Source organism: Solanum stenotomum, chromosome 5 (assembly GCF_019186545.1).
Source record: "Solanum stenotomum isolate F172 chromosome 5, ASM1918654v1, whole genome shotgun sequence".
NCBI lineage: Eukaryota > Viridiplantae > Streptophyta > Magnoliopsida > Solanales > Solanaceae > Solanum > Solanum stenotomum.
In genome coordinates this window covers 129,596-146,213 of record NC_064286.1, presented here as the reverse complement: position 1 = coordinate 146,213, position 16,618 = coordinate 129,596, and the positions used below count along the sequence as shown (strand labels likewise).

The following is a 16,618-nucleotide window of genomic DNA, read 5'->3' as shown; positions in this document are numbered from 1 at the left end:
GCTTTCCGTAGACAAAATGGACTAAATATCCTAAAAGACAAAACATTAAAGGATTAAACTACATCATAATTGAAACATAAACCTCTTTTCCAACAAAAAAAAAAAGACACAATCCGCGCGAAATGTTCGGTTCCTCCAAACTGTTTTAACGGTAATGAGAGAAAAAAGAAAAGAAACCATCATTCAACATGTAGAGCTGGGGAAAAGCTGGTTTAGATCAATCAAGAAGAAGAGAGAGAAAGAGTGAGGAGAGAGAAAAATTAGAATTCTTGTTTTTTTCTTCTTCCTCCTCTTCTCCAAATTATTATGTTTTTTTTGGCACCAGCACCCCCTCAATATACAATCTTCATTTTCTTTTTTGATCTTCAATAAATTATGGGTATTGTTGTTTTACATCTATAATAATAACCAAAAAAAGGAAAAAAAAGAGAGTATATAATTTCTTGCTTCTAACTGTTTATTTGGATTTAGCACTGTGATGGGAGGTGGGATCACAAATCAAGATTTGGCTTTTTCTTCCAAATCTATGGACCCTTCTAAATTGAAGAAAAGGCTTTATCAAGTTTGGAAGGGTCGCAATGTAAGCCCTTTTTAATCTTTCTTGATCTTGATTGCGTGTATGAAATTTTGTAGTTTAAGAACGAGTTTTGTTCAGAAGGGGAGTCTTAGAACAACGGTAAAATTATATATGTGTAAACGTGTAGGTTAGGAGTTTGAGCCGTGGAATTGGCCACCTTTTGTTGTGATGATTTATGCACCGAGCTGCCTTTTTTAGGACAAGCCTTGTCAAGGGGCTTTTACAAATTCATGCTGGTTTTTCATTTATGATAAGCTAATGCAAGAAGTCAATGTTACCTAGTTTTTTGATGCAGAATAGCTGAATGATAAAAGCTCTATCTAATGTTTCAGAAATTTCTATGTGGAGGAAGATTGATCTTTGGTCCTGATGCAGCATCACTGTACTTATCGACATTTCTGATAGGGGCTCCTGCATTGACATTTTGCATAAAAATGCTATTCATGATACCAAAAGTCAGTCCAATATATGGTCATGTGGTACTAATTGTGGGACTCATCATCACAGTTTTGGTATGTAATTCAACACTTGGAAGATAAAATTGCATAAACTGAATAGCACTAAGAATGAACGCTGTAACCGATTTAATGCAGGCGTTGAGTTTTCTCTTCATGACATCTTCAAGAAATCCAGGAATAGTTCCTAGGAACTCGCGGCCACCTGACTTGGATGAAATATTGAATGCAAGTTCAGCATCTATGGAGTGGGTAGGCAATGCAGCCCCTGATGTGAAGTTACCAAGAACAAAGGACATTTTTATCAATGGTCATTCAGTAAAAGTCAAGTTTTGTGACACATGTTTGCTCTATCGTCCACCACGTGCTTCTCATTGCTCGATTTGTAACAACTGTGTTCAGAGATTTGATCACCACTGTCCATGGGTGGGTCAGTGTATTGGAGTTGTAAGTCATCTGTTCAATTCTTAATATTCGATATTTTTCTTTGTAGTTTGAAAGTTCCTGTCTTTACTTCATTAACAGTTCATTTACACTTTTTTCCCCTTGTGTTGCAGCGTAATTATCGGTGCTTTTTCCTTTTCATAACATCAACAACAACTTTGTGCATATATGTGTTCACATTTTCACTGCTGAACCTTCTTGGACAACCAGGGAGCTTTTTGCATGCCATGTCAACGGATGTTGTATCTGTGGTTTTGATATGCTATTGCTTCATAGCTGTATGGTTTGTCGGAGGGCTAAGTGTCTTCCATTTTTACCTAATGTCAACCAACCAGGTAACTTTCTCGCCCTTTAATCGTAGTTTCTGTATCTCTATAACATAACATCTTAATTTATGTGGATCAGTGCAATCTCATATGATTCTTTTGTCCCTTTGGTCTTGTTTTTTCAAAAAATGCACCTATTACAAGTTCCCTTCTCATCTATTATGGTTTCAATAGATATGTATGCATCTCTCCTTTTCTTTTTGTCTTGCTTTGAGGTGCAATTTAGTTTTCAACTTTGGGACAAAAGTCGGGCTGTGCCCTCTGCACTAACTGAAATGTCCCAGCATCCAAATATTAGTTTTCTTAGCGAAATCCAACTGTTGAGAACACATAAGAAACAACAAATGAACACACCCAGTGTAATCCCACAAGTGGGGTCTGGGGAGGGTAGGATAGGATGTACGAGACTTGTTTCTGATAGACTCTCAGCTCAAAGGAAGTACTCAAAATACATAAGGAACATCAGAGTAAAACTAATAAAAACAGCAGACATGTTTGTGACTGATTTGTATTTGTACATGTTATTGCAGACAACGTATGAAAACTTCAGATATCGTTATGAAAAGAAAGAGAACCCATACAGCCGTGGCATTTTGAAGAATCTCAGGGAAATCTTATGCTCTAAGGTCCCGGTTTCATTGGTCAACTTTCGCGAATGGGTGATTGAAGAAGACGATGCAAGTATGAGATCCATGTCCATGAGTCACAGATTTGGTTCAATCAACTCTAAAGGGAAGTTTGATTTAGAGATGGGAGGCATACTCGGGAAGGATGCTACTTTCCAAGTGGATTATGGTGGCATTGATGAATCTTTGAAGAAGACGAGAAACGATAATGCAAATTTTGATCCTCTTTTCTTTCCTGATGATCAAGATGCAGAGTCAACACTTTCAAATGAACAAAGAACAGTCGAAGATGGCAGAACTGAAGAAGACAGCAACCGTGGATCTTCATAGCAGTTCTTCATAGATAAAAGGTAGTTTTTTCTTATAAAGTCATACCTCTCTATAACAACTGTCCTCTGTAACACCATTTCACTATAACAACCAAGTTTTCTCTGTAACTGATTTTCATGTTATGTTATATTATATGTTCTCTATAACATAACTTCACTATATATAGCAACCAAAAATATCTGTACAAAACACCACTGGTATAGAGTACTAATATAGAATTTCATCAGTAAATCTTACTGATGGACAAATGCATGAATAAACAAGTCTTATAGTGGTACATTTTACTGAGATCATTGCTTTTTATTGATGAAAACACCAAATACTATGCATTTTTAGACAAATCTTACAGTACTGCTTTTATCATTTCTCTGCATTGATGCAACACCAGATACAGCCTATAACAACATTTCACTATACGGCCAAGGGACCGATTTTCCATGTTATGTTATATTATATGTTTTGACAGGTCAAGCAAATGAGCGATGCTTATCGACATACATTATGTTGGATGGGATCATCAGATGTCGATTTTGCAAAGGCTGAAAAGAGTAGTTGGTTTCTTTTTATGTCTTCAAATTACAGCAACTCTTTTGGAAAGTCTTTGGTACATAAAAATGAAATATAGAGTGGGAAATGGAGCTAAATGAGGCTACTGATCTCTTGTACAGTATAATATAATTTTATCTTCTTTACAACTTGTCTCCTTTTCTTCAGTTTTGTTTTAGCTTAGATTTAACAGTTTACCCTCTCTATCTATCTATGGATCTATCTATATACAGTTTGTTAATTTTTAAGAGGCCATATCATTTAGACTTTTGTCCTCCTGTAAACTTGTATGTTACTTCCTCCTACTCTTTTGATAAATGCAACTTACTTGCCTCATAAACAGAGGCAGACTCAGAATTTGAAAGTTCGGTTAAAGCTATAATAGCCGAGACTTGATCGAACTCAAGGGCCTAAAGGACACGACAACCAAATGCCCCAACCCAATAGAGATGTTTGAGGGCTCCTTTCAAAAGTATAAGATAGTTCTTCAAGATATATGCACGAATAATTATAATTATTTTTGAGGTTATCGGGTGTCCGAGCAATAATGATTGTTAAAAGGGTCAACAAATATAATACTTTTTTTCTAGTACAACAAATCTTTTTTTCCTCCAACTTTTTTGTACATTGCATATCACCTCACCAACTTAATTAGCAGTGGGACACATGACTATAAAATCTAAAAAAAAATTAATAACAATAAAAATAAAAATAAAAATGAATTGTGCAACCAAAAGAGGAATGTTTCTCTTTGTGATAGATAGTAATGCTTCATTGGTATATTCCATTCCAAAGACTAATGAAAATTGTGCTGTGCGTGCACGTTTTTTGCCTAAACAACAACCACCAGACTGTTTATTATTTTTTTTTAAAAACCATTTTTTGTTTCATGACATTAAAAAAAGGAGAAATAATGAAGGATTTTTTTTTTTGTTGAAAATAGTAATATTTAAATGAGTTTAACATATACTAACATTTTTTGTTACTTCCAATCGAAGAAGAATATATGTTACGACTTTTCACTTTAGTTCACGGTTGACAATGACCCTTGATAGAAATGTGTGAAGATCAAGAATTAAAATAGACGATTAGTAGATAGTCGGATATATTGCTTTTTCCACTTTTGGAGTATTGGTATTATATATTTTTGTATTCTTAGATTTTTATTATTACTTATTATTATATTATCTTGTTGATATTATTGTCTTCTCGGAAATAATATAGCTCTCTACCTTTTCAAGACAATGGTAAAATCATTAAATTTGTTGTTGTACTTTACAAAGTATTATATTTTGAAGGAATTTGAATGTGTATGTATGTAGCTTCATGTTATTTGTTGCCACTTGCTATACCATCAACAATAAGAATTAATTTATTAAATTGAATAGTTTTTGGTGAATGGTGATTAGATTTGCATCTTGTGAAAGATTAAAATGTTTAATATATATTGGTGGGTTTAGAAAACGATTTATATTTGAGTGTAATTATAAGTAAGTAATTACATGTATTAACTTGTTTATCTAATCAAGTAATTACTTGATAAACTTTGAAGGGATGATACCAAAAAAGAATGCAATTATACTCTTTAATTTTCACAAAAGTTATAATATCTATTTATAAAAATCGAATTTTGTATCTATATATTGGACATACATTTAGATTTGTTATTGAAAACTCCTCATCTTAGAGACCTTGACGAAGTACCAAATGCCACCTAACAATAAGGCTATCAACAATACTAATTCATTACGATGTATTTGTAATTTTACGAAATAATAACTATATTTAAATTATAAATTGGAGAATTTTACACATAGAATATCGTTGGAGAGAGAGAGACAGAATTAGAGATAGGGGGAAAATCCATTCTGGGTAAATCCGTCTTGAGACAAAAACAACAACAAAGGCAGCTGGTTCTTGATCACCACTTCCTTACCAACAACAACAACAACAACAACAAAAAGACTCTCTCTTTCTCTCCCTTTTGCTCTCCAAACCCCATTTCTTTAAAGTCTTTGAATTGGGGAATTCCATATTTTTTTTGAGAAAAAGACAATCTTTTTCTGAATTTGGACTTTTTTCTTTATATGGGCTGTTGGAAGCTGTTTAATAGGAGGAGAAGAGAAGGAGTTTGATTCTTATTTGGCATCGAAAAGTTGGAATTTTTGGGTTGTTTTTGTTTCATTCCAAATTTTCAGAGTTATGGTTCGTGAGAAACATAAACCTCTTAAGCTTTATCAGGTTTGGAAGGGAAGTAATGTAAGTGTCTCTTCTACGATTCTGCAGCTATTATGTTTTTAAGTGTCCCATGTGAAACAAATAAAATAAGTTTGATATTGTCAGAGCCATGTGAGTTTTTTTTTTTTTTTTGGGAATTGAAGAGATTGTGTTTAGCTTAGTATTTTAGTCATGTTTGAATTTGAATATGTGGTTTTCTTGCTGAAATCAAGTGTTTAGACCGCATGGACTGGCTAATTTTGGTGACTTTTGTTTTTCTCTTCCTTCTCTTTGCTCAGTCTGATGTAAGAATGAATTTGAGGTTAAAGTTGAGGCCTTGATAGTAGCAATTCTCACTTAAAGCTGTGTACTTTCTACAAGTTTGAACTTGAAGGTGCTGATATCCTTATATTCTTATACTGCTTGTTCATAAGATATAACATGATTTTTTATATTGTTAAACTGCTTGTTTCATATGGTCAAACTTTTCTTAGATTCACAGTAATAATATTTTGCAATATAGAGTCTGCATAATTTCAGACCGTTCTGTTCCATGTCTTTTACCTTCATTTTGTGCTGTTAAATGTTTCCAGAAATTCTTATTGGGAGGAAGATTGATCTTCGGTCCGGATGTGTCATCGTTGTTTCTATCAACACTTTTAATTGCTGGCCCAGCACTTGCTTTTTGTATAAAAGTCTCTTGTGTAATCAGATATCGTATCAAAGAGCACAAAGATGCTGGTCCTTGGTATCCTATACTTGTAATTGGAGCAGTTCTTACCATTATGGTATGAAGTTTCTTTATCATCGTTAATATTAGTTGACATGGGTGATTCTGCAATTTTCTTTCTCCCCTTTTAGCCTATTCTTGGTGTTAAATAGGATGATGATGACATAATATGAAATATATCAGTAGGATCATAAGGTTTCATTACCATGAAAAAATGAATGACTCTGTATTAGATCTGCTTTGGCAATTGAAACTACCTTATTTAGGGAGTAGTAAACATTGTTTATGATGTGATCAGTGTTTATCCCCCATAGAAAGAAGGGGGCGAAACAAAGGAGGACAACGCTTTTTTCTCCTACAACAGTCAGTACCTTATGATGTTCCCTTCTCTTTTTCTGTCTACAACAACAACAACAACAACAACATACCCAATGTAATCCCATAGGTGGTGTTTGGGGAGGGTAGAGTGTATGCATACCTTACCCCTACTTCATGAAGGTGAAGAGGCTTGTTTCCAAAAGACCCTCGGCTCAAGTGCAGCAATTCAAAGCAGTTATGAAAAAGAAAATATGGAAGTGAAGAAAACATGACAACTAATAAGGAAAACATTACAGAGCATTCAGAAAAAAACCATAACAACAAAATAGTGCGTTAACCGAAATAAAATAATTAATGGATTGTAACAGGTATCAAAAGGCAATAACTACGATAGACAATAAATAACATGAATAGGGCTAAAACTTGTTCTTTCACGTGCAATTTTTTAGTTTCAGCTGTCTTTCTCTTCTCACTGCTTTCCTTTTCTCTTTCTCATTTCAAAGTAAGTGTTCAAAATTTTGTTTAACAAAAATCAATTGAATAATCACCTACATAGCAGAAAGCTGATGAACTTTCTCTAGTCAATTGTGAGTAAGTTTATAATCTATAGCTGACTGATTTGACTTGAATGTTGAACAGTTCACAAATTCTTTTATATCTTGTGCAGGATATAGTTTTTCTCTTTTTGACATCTAGTAGAGATCCTGGAATTGTCCCACGAAACACAACCCCTCCTGAATCTGACGAAACATTTGATATACATACCCCTTCCATGGAGTGGGTCAACGGTAGAACTCCTCATTTGAAACTTCCACGAGCAAAGGATGTAATCGTGAATGGACACACAGTTAAAGTCAAGTACTGTGATACTTGTTTGCTGTACCGGCCTCCTCGTTCCTCTCATTGTTCGATCTGCAACAATTGTGTTCAAAGATTTGATCACCACTGTCCCTGGGTTGGTCAATGCATTGGGCTTGTACGTATTGCTGACTATGTATTTTTTTAAGCGAACTTGAACTAGATTTGGATTGTTTCCTCTTACCAATTAATAAACAGTCTACTTGTGTGTGCAAGATGATGGTTATGTCTAAGTTGAAATGATGCAAGCATTGTGAAATGAAAACAATTCTATCCCTGCATAGCGAAAGTAAAAGCTCATGCTAGCCAAAGTTAATTTAGTTTTTCCGCACCATCCAGCTATAGTCTTTTTCCCAAGAATCTAGTTCTGGAGTTGTACTTAATAACTTCTGTATATTATCAGGGAAAGCCATTATACTATGGAAAAGTGGAGTACTCATATATTTGTTTGGCATGAAATGCTAATCAGCCATATGAGCTGATATAAGTTTTTGGGCATGAGATGTGAATCTGCCCTATGAAGTATAATTCTAAAAGCCATTCATTGCAGAATCTTGTTGGATGAGGAAGAACAAATTCATTGATGGTGAGGAATATATGCAGACTAATGGTTATATCTTAGTGAATGCATGAGAAATACGATATTCTTTGCTAGAGTATGGGTTGTACGAGGGAGAGGTTAAAGAACAGGAGAAAGAATAAAGAGGGTTAAATGCAGTTCTCTTTGTCTCATAACTTGAAATATTAATATGATTGATTTCCTTTCATTTCCTGTTGTAAATGATTTATTGATAATACAAAAAAAATGGATGATTCTTCTAATCTTCTGCTCTATCACTTGGTGGCGTATAACTTGTCATGCAAATTATGTCCTCAGAGAAATGAAGTTACTTCTGTTGCTCAAGATCGTAAAGAACTAGAGGCAGTAGGATACTGAATATCACTTTACATGAGATATTATGACATCTTTACACCTTTTTTTTAGTTGCTGAGACTTTTTCTATTTCTCACTTGGTTGCAGCGGAATTACAGATTCTTCTACTTGTTCATATCTACATCAACTATATTATGCATATATGTCTTTGTCATATCCTTGGTCAATATCCTTCATCATGGCGGCAACTTATGGAGAGCTATTTCACAAGATATCTTGTCAGATGTTCTCATTATATACTGCTTCATTGCTGTTTGGTTTGTTGGTGGCCTTACTATTTTCCATTTTTACCTGATTAGCACTAACCAGGTGACTTCTCTAACTAAGATGTATACTAACAAAATTAGTTATGGTTCTTCTGTAATATCATCATCTGCAATATGAGTTGTTTTATGATGAATTGGCATATTTAGGAAGTCCAACTTAAAATTGCATATTTTCTATGGTGAATCATGTCTTACGGTTTTCGTTGGAGTATATTGTATGTGTGCCTGGTTCATAGTTAAAATATACCTTGCAGTATTAACTTTTCTAAGCTGGCAGGAATTTCTAGCTGCTAGGATATTAGAACACATAAGAACCAACTTTTATTTGCTGTCCATTTAAAACATCTTTCTGGATTTCTGTGCTTTGTTTTGAGATTCAACCTCTGGATCATAGTCCTTCTTGTTTTCTTTCTTTTTCTATGTAGAAAATTCTTGGTAGGTTGTCCTTTTGTGTCACACTTAATCTGTTTATTAGTTCTTTGTGTGATCTTCTTTCTTTCAGGATTTTATGGAGGATTTTCTAGACAAACTTTAGTTGTCTTGTCCTGGTTAGAGTAAATGAATAATAATATGTGAAAGTGAACCTGCTGACATCTTCAAATACTTAAGAGTAATTATATGTAAAAGCACTTCACATAACGGAAGTGGATCCTTCACATAAATCCCGCTCCCCCATCAAAATAATTACTCTAAGTAATGTTTAATTGGAACCAATGTTTCCTCTCAACTTTCTTACTCCTATTGTTCTTCAAAGTCTTGTTTCTTTGAATGTTGACTTCCAAGGATTGAGTTCTCAAATATCAGGCTATGAGATGGATTTGATGCTATTATAGAATTTATTAGATAAATCCCGCTCCCCCATCAGAAAAGGTCAGGGAAGTTTACTAAGGATCCACTTCCGTTATTTTTCTTACTCTGCAGACAATAATCTAAAAAATGCATTGACAATTATGAGAAATCCCAGTGTAGTGGCTCTAATACTCTCAGTGATTTGTATTACATACTGCATATATTGAGTTGTTCCGTGGACTAATTTTTGAACTTCACTCATGAGGTTCATTACTAATGTTCCTTCTGCCTTGCTGGCCATATTATTCTGAAAAGTCAATTAAGATCCATTATGGCCTGCATCATCTGAAGTTCAAATCTCATTTCCCCTAGTTTTGATTCCTCTGCCCCCACTCCCCTTGCCCCCCTATATAGATGAATTAAGATATGCACCTATGATTAAATGTTCGCTTACAGTTCTCTATATTTACCTGCTTGAAATTTAACTCTGATGTGCTACTTCATATTCTTACATAACCATATTTTTTTTCTGTTTCTCATTTTTGTTATTTCTTGCAGACTACATACGAGAACTTTAGGTATCGATATGATAAGAAGGAGAATCCCTATAATAGGGGGACGATTGAAAATATCAGAGAAGTTTTCTTTTCCAAGATCCCACCTTCCTTAAATAATTTTCGAGCAGTTTTTAAAGAAAATGACATTGTAATGGTTGAGCCAGCAACTTCTAACTTTGTGGGAAATATCAATAGCTCAAAAGAGAAGATAGATATTGAGATGGGAACAATGTTTCCAGAGGATAGTGGACTTTCACTTCCTGAAATTTTGCGGAATTTGGAATATGAGGAGATAGATGATACTTTAAAAAGCAGGGAATGGACCAGAGATGCTTATTCTGATTCCGGTGAGCATATGCGGAGCATCACCAGCTTAAAGGAGACAATTGATATTGAGGTGGGAGATAACTTTGCAGAAGATAAAGGAACTGCACATGCAGAAATTTTGCAGAATATGAATGGCGACAGCATGGAGAAAAAATTCAAAAACAAGGATGAAGGTGGGAGAACTGATTACGAACCTTTTTGGTTTTCACTTGAACAAGAAAAAGAAAGTGTAAAGAGCTCCACTCTAGGAAGTGCATCTAATGTAGAAGAGAACTCGGAAGAAGTAAGTAGCTCGGCTCTGTACATGACACCAATAAATGATCGTAGCCCAAAGGTATCAATTTTCATTTTCTTTCACTGCTTTTTTTCTATAAGTCTGTCAGTTCTCTAGTTTTATGCACTGTAATACTAGGACCATATACATTGTTAGTTTGTTACTCTCTTGAATGTGGTTGATAACACGAACCACACTATGAATTAGACACACATACCAGGCAGTGGCGGAGCCAAGAAATCTGATAAATTTGTTTAAAAAAAATGCCGCTCTTGGAACTTGAACTTGTACTTCTCTTATGTCTAGGGGATTCAAAAATTTCTACATATGCACAAAAAAAACCCTATCTCTGTGGTACAGTTTTCAAGGGGATTAAAATTTCCCCTGATTCTATAAGAGCATTTGGCTTCATTGATGTTATACNAAGAAGTAAGTAGCTCGGCTCTGTATATGACACCAATAAATGATCGTAGCCCAAAGGTATCAATTTTCTTTTTCTTTCACTGCTTATTTTCTTTAAGTCTGTCAGTTCTCTAGTTTTATGCACTGTAATACTAGGACCATATACATTGTTAGTTTGTTACTCTCTTGAATGTGGTTGATAACACGAACCACACAATGAATTAGACACACATACCAGGCAGTGGTGGAGCCATCTGATAAATGATTAAAAAAAAAATGCCACTCTTGGAACTTGAACTTGTACTTCTCTTATGTCAAAGGGATTCAAAAATTTCTACATATGCACAAAAAAAAACCCTATCTGTGTGGTACAGTTTTCAAGGGGATTAAAATTTCCCCTGATTCCATAAGAGCATTTGGCTTCATTGATGTTATACTTCAAGATGCATGCTCAACCAGAATGTTCAGGAATGGTTAGGGAAGTGCAATTTCAAACCGTATTAGCGGTTCTCTGGTATTATCCAATAAGTGGTTTTGTTGGCTGATCAAGATCCGATTAGACAAAGTTATTCCTTCTTCTGAAACTTAACAAACAAAAATGGACTGAGCCCAATTTCCTGGTTTCTTTAATATGAACAATGAGGTTTATATCCATCTGTTTACATATGCACGGGAGACGAGAGAGAGAGAGAGCAGTCCTCTTGCCCCCTTGGATACTGTGCATAGCCGCATACTACTATACTGTAATGTGCTTGAGCATGTTGGAAGAATAATGTGTTTTAGTACATTGTGGGAATTTTTCATTAAATGGTCTTTCGCCTCGGCTCCTTCAGTTTTTTAAAGTTTAATGGCATTATTGTGCTATCATTTCCTCTTTTGTGATAAAGTTTTAGGTTCTTCAACAGTAAAAGTTGTCAGCAGAGATTGCTGGATCTTTTGTTCTTTAATCAAAATGACATTACCAATTTTGTTTCAGGTTTAGCATACACATTATAAGGAACTCTCCCTTGAGTCTTTTGTGTTTACCTTGTGGCAGCATGGGAACGCTTGACCAAGATTCACGGCTTTTCAAATTATCACGTACACGATCAGCAACATATGGAAAAATTGTGTTTGAAATAATGCAGGGTCTTGCTTGAGATGAGAGCAGATCATATTGTTCAAAATTGTAGATAGATTGATGAGTAGCTCCTTTCTTTGTTCATCCTTTTGTCCAATTCCATCCAAGTCTTTTTTTCATTCTCTTACAAAGTCAGTGTGCATAGTTTGTGTATCATGTGAAGCTTCTGGGTGATAGAAAATTTATTGGAGAAACAAATAGATAGATTGTTTTCTGTAAGTTTGATTTTGGAGCTTCTTATCCCTGATTTGTTTTCTATTGGTATGGTTTGTTTAATTTTCTTTTTTGAATTGATCTCATGATAAATACCAAAGGAATTTACAATTGACTATTGAGTATTCTTCTCCCTTTGTTTTTTGTATAAAATTTGATCCATATGGACTAGTTTAGCTATGGAACCAAAGCAAGATAAGAACAAACAATAACTAAGGGTGGAAAGTTACTACAAGTGATGACAGAAAAACTAAAAATTGTTAGTCTCTCACCAATTTGCAAAGAAAATAGCGTCTCTCCCTCCCTCTCAATTACCTAACAGAGGACTCAGAGCCTCGTCGAAACCGTGGAGACACCTGTGAATATTAACCAATCAAATAGACCACATGAAAGAAACTCATATACATTTTAAACTAAAAAAAAAGAACTTCAACCATTAATACTAGGTTGATATCTTGAGAAATCTACATGGAGAAACATAGACCACAATTACTACTACTTCCCAAATGACACAAAGATACAAACTTTACAAAGCTACCATGTAATCAAGCTGACCCATCATAACATGCCACGTGTCAGAAACCCACTTAACCAACAAGATTTCATTGGATGAGATTAGATTCCATCACTGTCATCTAAAATTCATATATCCCTTCTCCACCCTTCATATCCCAATTCTCCTTAGCTTCAAAGAACCAATCTTTCTGCTGAAGTTCTTGAAAAAAATGGCAGCAGAAATGGCTTTAGTAAAACCCATAACCAAATTCAACACCATTAACACCACCACTGCACGGCTGAGCAACCGCAGACTGCCGTTCACAGTTAGAATGTCAGCCGCCACCACCACCCCACCAACTTCAAAACCTTCCAAGAAACCTCAGAAGCAAGGAATCAAAGAGTCCCTTTTGACACCAAGATTTTACACTACTGATTTTGATGAAATGGAGACCCTTTTCAACACTGAGATCAACAAGAACCTGAATGAGGCTGAGTTTGAAGCCCTTTTGCAGGAATTCAAAACTGATTACAACCAGACTCATTTTGTTAGGAACAAGGAGTTTAAAGAAGCTGCTGACAAAATTCAGGGACCTCTAAGGCAGATCTTTGTTGAATTCTTGGAGAGGTCTTGCACTGCTGAGTTCTCTGGTTTTCTTCTCTACAAGGAACTTGGAAGGAGGCTCAAGGTATGTATTTATTGAGAATTTTTTGTTTTGAAATTAGCATAATTAATTAAGGTATCTGATGAATAGCTTAGTGAGTGTGCTATTAGATTTTTATTGTCCAGCTTGTTATAGTTTTTCTGTTTTACCTTTTGTGAAAATCTGATAGTAGTAATTTTGTTTATTTTAGCTAAGCTTGTCTAGGTTATATTTGGCTTCTATTGAAGTAAAGTTTGAATCTTTTTCTAATTTGTAGATTATAGTGCTGTGCAGCCACTTTTAAGTTATAATTTGATTATATTGCTGTGTAGCCATTTTTAGTTCGTTTTAAAAAAATGTGTCTTCCTAGGTATCTTTAGTTTAAGACCACGAGATTCAAAAAATTTAAGTGAAAAAACCAAACAAACAAATTGAAACGTAGAAGTAATAAAGAAAAAGGAACAAAAGGTTTGTGCTTTTTACTCTATTGACAAAGTTTACTTCTATAGTGTTGTGTTAAATATTCACAATTGAGACTTAAATCATGGTCATAAAAGTTTAGAAAGGTGGATAGTTCAATAAATTTTTGAATGTTGAATAGTTACACTTTTGTTACTACCACCAACTAACATTTGAATTATGTCTGCAGAAAACTAATCCTGTTGTTGCAGAGATTTTCTCCCTCATGTCTAGGGATGAAGCTCGCCACGCCGGGTAAACTCATATTTTACTCTCTTTGGGCATGCTTGATCAGACATGCATTTCCCTAAGGGAAAATCACTTAGACTTTACGAGTATTGAGAAGGTTTGGCTGGTTGGAATTTTGCAGGTTTTTGAACAAGGGTTTATCTGACTTCAATTTGGCGTTGGACTTGGGGTTCTTGACCAAAGCAAGAAAATACACTTTCTTCAAACCAAAGTTCATCTTCTATGCAACTTACTTGTCTGAGAAAATTGGGTACTGGAGGTACATTACCATATACAGGCATCTCAAGACCAATCCCGAGTTCATATGTTATCCGATTTTCAAATACTTTGAGAACTGGTGCCAAGATGAGAACCGCCATGGTGATTTCTTCTCTGCTTTGATGAAAGCACAGCCTCAGTTTCTCAATGACTGGAAGGCAAAGCTGTGGTCTCGCTTCTTCTGCCTTTCGGTAATTAACCACCTGCATTTGAAGTATCCTTTCATTATGATAAGCCAACTTGAAAATGCTTTTTACATTGCCTTCTACATAGTTTTGATAATAATCAATCTTGTGCTTACCAAAATGCAGGTTTATGTCACAATGTACTTGAATGATTGCCAAAGAACAGATTTTTACGAAGGCATTGGGCTTAACACCAAAGAATTTGACATGCATGTCATCATTGAGGTGATCAATTGGCTGTATCTTACTCTTCCTTTACTGTTGCTTGATTAGCATGCCATAGATACTGCAATTCGATTTCAATTGCATTTCATTATAACAAAATTGAACGAGATTTCCGTTTTCATTAGCCTGGTTAGCATCTTAAGTTCTATATTGCTTACAAGGTTATGTGTCATAAGTGTGAGGTTGTCTTTATGAACAGATGTTCTTACAATTTTTTTTGAATACCATGTTCACCTGTGGGGAGAGAGACACTTTTTGGATGTTACTAACACGAGTTATCCTCACATTTGTATATGTACCTTGTCCACGTTAAGTAGTACCTGCTGTTGGTACCTTGTAAATTGTTAAACTATTGGTTCCTGACATAAATATATTTGCTTCACTAACCTTTCTAAAAATCTTTTCTTGTGCAGACAAACCGCACAACTGCAAGGATTTTCCCTGCTGTCCTTGATGTTGAGAACCCAGAATTCAAGAGGAAGTTGGACAGGATGGTGGAGATTAACACCAAACTAATTGCTGTTAGTGAGAGTGATGAGATTCCACTGGTGAAGAATTTCAAAAAGATCCCTCTGATTGCAGCTTTGGCTTCTGAGTTATTGGCTGCATATCTCATGAAACCTATTGAGTCAGGTTCAGTTGATTTTGCAGAGTTTGAACCACAACTTACCTACTAATTTCCTTTTCACGAGAAACAGAATCTCGGTTGTTTTGTTTTCACATAGAGGTGCATGTTCATTGTTGTAAGTTATATAGTGTATTAAGAAACAGTTTCCTGCATAGAGGACACTCCCTTGTATTATCTTGATAATCTAGAATGAATTTCTTGTAAGTACATTATTAAAAGTTTTCATCTTCACTGGTCTCATTTATTAGGCATTCTTCAATTGATGAAGGTTTTCTTCTTTGACGAGTCAAGACTCAGAGGGCCAACGGGCCCTTGACGAAAACACCCTTGCAAGTTCTCCTTTAGCTCTTTTGTACAAAAAGAATGATAAAATTGAACATAATGATCTGCAAATAAACTATATACACAGCAAACTTATTTCTTGCACATATAAAACACCTCCTTATTGAGAGATTTGCAGCTGAAGCTGCAACTGTAGCATATGCTAATTCCATGATAAATTTTCAAAAAAACAAAGCACACTCTTATATTAGATGACGATGAACTAGAGTAGTGAATGAAATTGTAGACATTCAACAGGTAACAGAAGCTCTGAAATTGTGGGATTACACTTGGTATCTTGTTTTAGAGAAGCTCTTAAATCGTTTATACAATTTACAGACGGAAAATTGTCACCTGTTTCTTCAGCTAACTGCGAAAATTCAGCCTCATCACCAGCACAGCCATTATTTGTGAACTTAAATGAAATGGTTACTATTGCTTTCATCAGAAGATGTTGAAAATGTAAAGAATCCTTTCATCAGGAGATGTTGCAAAGATGAAGCTAACCTCACAATTGACACAAAGACCTTTTGGTGTGAAACTATGTTTCAAAAAGAAAGAAAAAAAAACTACCAACTTCTAAAGAGTAAGTTGTGGTTTGAAACATGAAAATTAGAATTAGAATATACCAATAATCGAAAAACAAAAACAATAATAACATTAAAAAATTGTTAATGATCAAATGTCATTTATTTGATGTAGAGTTTTGTACATAAATTGACTTGTATAATTAGTTAAGTTGACCCAAAGAACAAGAGATAATGTTCACATCCAAATTATCACTTTGTCGTAAGTTTCACATTCCATTTATAGACTGCTTCATTATTGTTTAAATAAAAACGTAG

The 16,618-nt window shown here is 34.8% G+C and overlaps 3 protein-coding genes across 4 annotated transcripts; all 3 read left to right on the top strand.

Annotated features, from left to right (window-relative positions):
• The first annotated feature begins 214 nt into the window (after positions 1 to 214).
• Positions 215 to 3,574, top strand: LOC125866300 (probable protein S-acyltransferase 3). Of its 2 annotated transcripts, XM_049546639.1 has the most exons (7): positions 215 to 379; positions 472 to 580; positions 910 to 1,089; positions 1,171 to 1,479; positions 1,590 to 1,811; positions 2,333 to 2,778; positions 3,225 to 3,574. In XM_049546639.1, exons 2-6 carry the CDS (start codon positions 479 to 481, stop codon positions 2,756 to 2,758), a joined length of 1,239 nt encoding a protein of 412 aa, XP_049402596.1. In that variant the 5' UTR covers positions 215 to 379; positions 472 to 478; the 3' UTR covers positions 2,759 to 2,778; positions 3,225 to 3,574. The 2 variants fall into 2 exon arrangements, with proteins under 2 accessions (XP_049402596.1, XP_049402597.1); XM_049546640.1 differs by lacking the exon at positions 215 to 379 and having other exon boundaries at positions 481 to 580; positions 873 to 1,089.
• Positions 3,575 to 5,117: 1,543 nt separating this feature from the next.
• On the top strand, positions 5,118 to 12,416 carry LOC125865419 (probable protein S-acyltransferase 1). Its single transcript, XM_049545614.1, has 6 exons — positions 5,118 to 5,563; positions 6,115 to 6,309; positions 7,237 to 7,545; positions 8,449 to 8,670; positions 9,975 to 10,634; positions 11,953 to 12,416. Exons 1-6 carry the CDS (start codon positions 5,507 to 5,509, stop codon positions 11,956 to 11,958), a joined length of 1,449 nt encoding a protein of 482 aa, XP_049401571.1. The 5' UTR covers positions 5,118 to 5,506; the 3' UTR covers positions 11,959 to 12,416.
• Positions 12,417 to 12,945: 529 nt separating this feature from the next.
• LOC125865420 (magnesium-protoporphyrin IX monomethyl ester [oxidative] cyclase, chloroplastic) lies at positions 12,946 to 15,659 on the top strand. The gene is made up of 5 exons (XM_049545615.1): positions 12,946 to 13,493; positions 14,098 to 14,162; positions 14,278 to 14,605; positions 14,726 to 14,824; positions 15,238 to 15,659. Exons 1-5 carry the CDS (start codon positions 13,035 to 13,037, stop codon positions 15,499 to 15,501), a joined length of 1,215 nt encoding a protein of 404 aa, XP_049401572.1. The 5' UTR covers positions 12,946 to 13,034; the 3' UTR covers positions 15,502 to 15,659.
• Positions 15,660 to 16,618: the final 959 nt, after the last annotated feature.

What these genes read in the sequence shown, in the direction of transcription:
- LOC125865419 (XM_049545614.1), top strand. Translation starts at nt 5,507, where the DNA reads ATGGTTCGTGAGAAACATAAACCTCTTAAGCTTTATCAGGTTTGGAAG. An exon ending in TTGGTCAATGCATTGGGCTT is followed by an intron (nt 7,546 to 8,448) that starts GTACGTATTGCT and finishes ACTTGGTTGCAG; the next exon opens with CGGAATTACAGATTCTTCTA. An exon ending in ACCTGATTAGCACTAACCAG is followed by an intron (nt 8,671 to 9,974) that starts GTGACTTCTCTA and finishes TATTTCTTGCAG; the next exon opens with ACTACATACGAGAACTTTAG.
- LOC125865420 (XM_049545615.1), top strand. Translation starts at nt 13,035, where the DNA reads ATGGCAGCAGAAATGGCTTTAGTAAAACCCATAACCAAATTCAACACC. An exon ending in AACTTGGAAGGAGGCTCAAG is followed by an intron (nt 13,494 to 14,097) that starts GTATGTATTTAT and finishes TTATGTCTGCAG; the next exon opens with AAAACTAATCCTGTTGTTGC. An exon ending in CTCGCTTCTTCTGCCTTTCG is followed by an intron (nt 14,606 to 14,725) that starts GTAATTAACCAC and finishes ACCAAAATGCAG; the next exon opens with GTTTATGTCACAATGTACTT.
- LOC125866300 (XM_049546639.1), top strand. Translation starts at nt 479, where the DNA reads ATGGGAGGTGGGATCACAAATCAAGATTTGGCTTTTTCTTCCAAATCT. An exon ending in AAGTTTGGAAGGGTCGCAAT is followed by an intron (nt 581 to 909) that starts GTAAGCCCTTTT and finishes CTAATGTTTCAG; the next exon opens with AAATTTCTATGTGGAGGAAG. An exon ending in GACTCATCATCACAGTTTTG is followed by an intron (nt 1,090 to 1,170) that starts GTATGTAATTCA and finishes GATTTAATGCAG; the next exon opens with GCGTTGAGTTTTCTCTTCAT.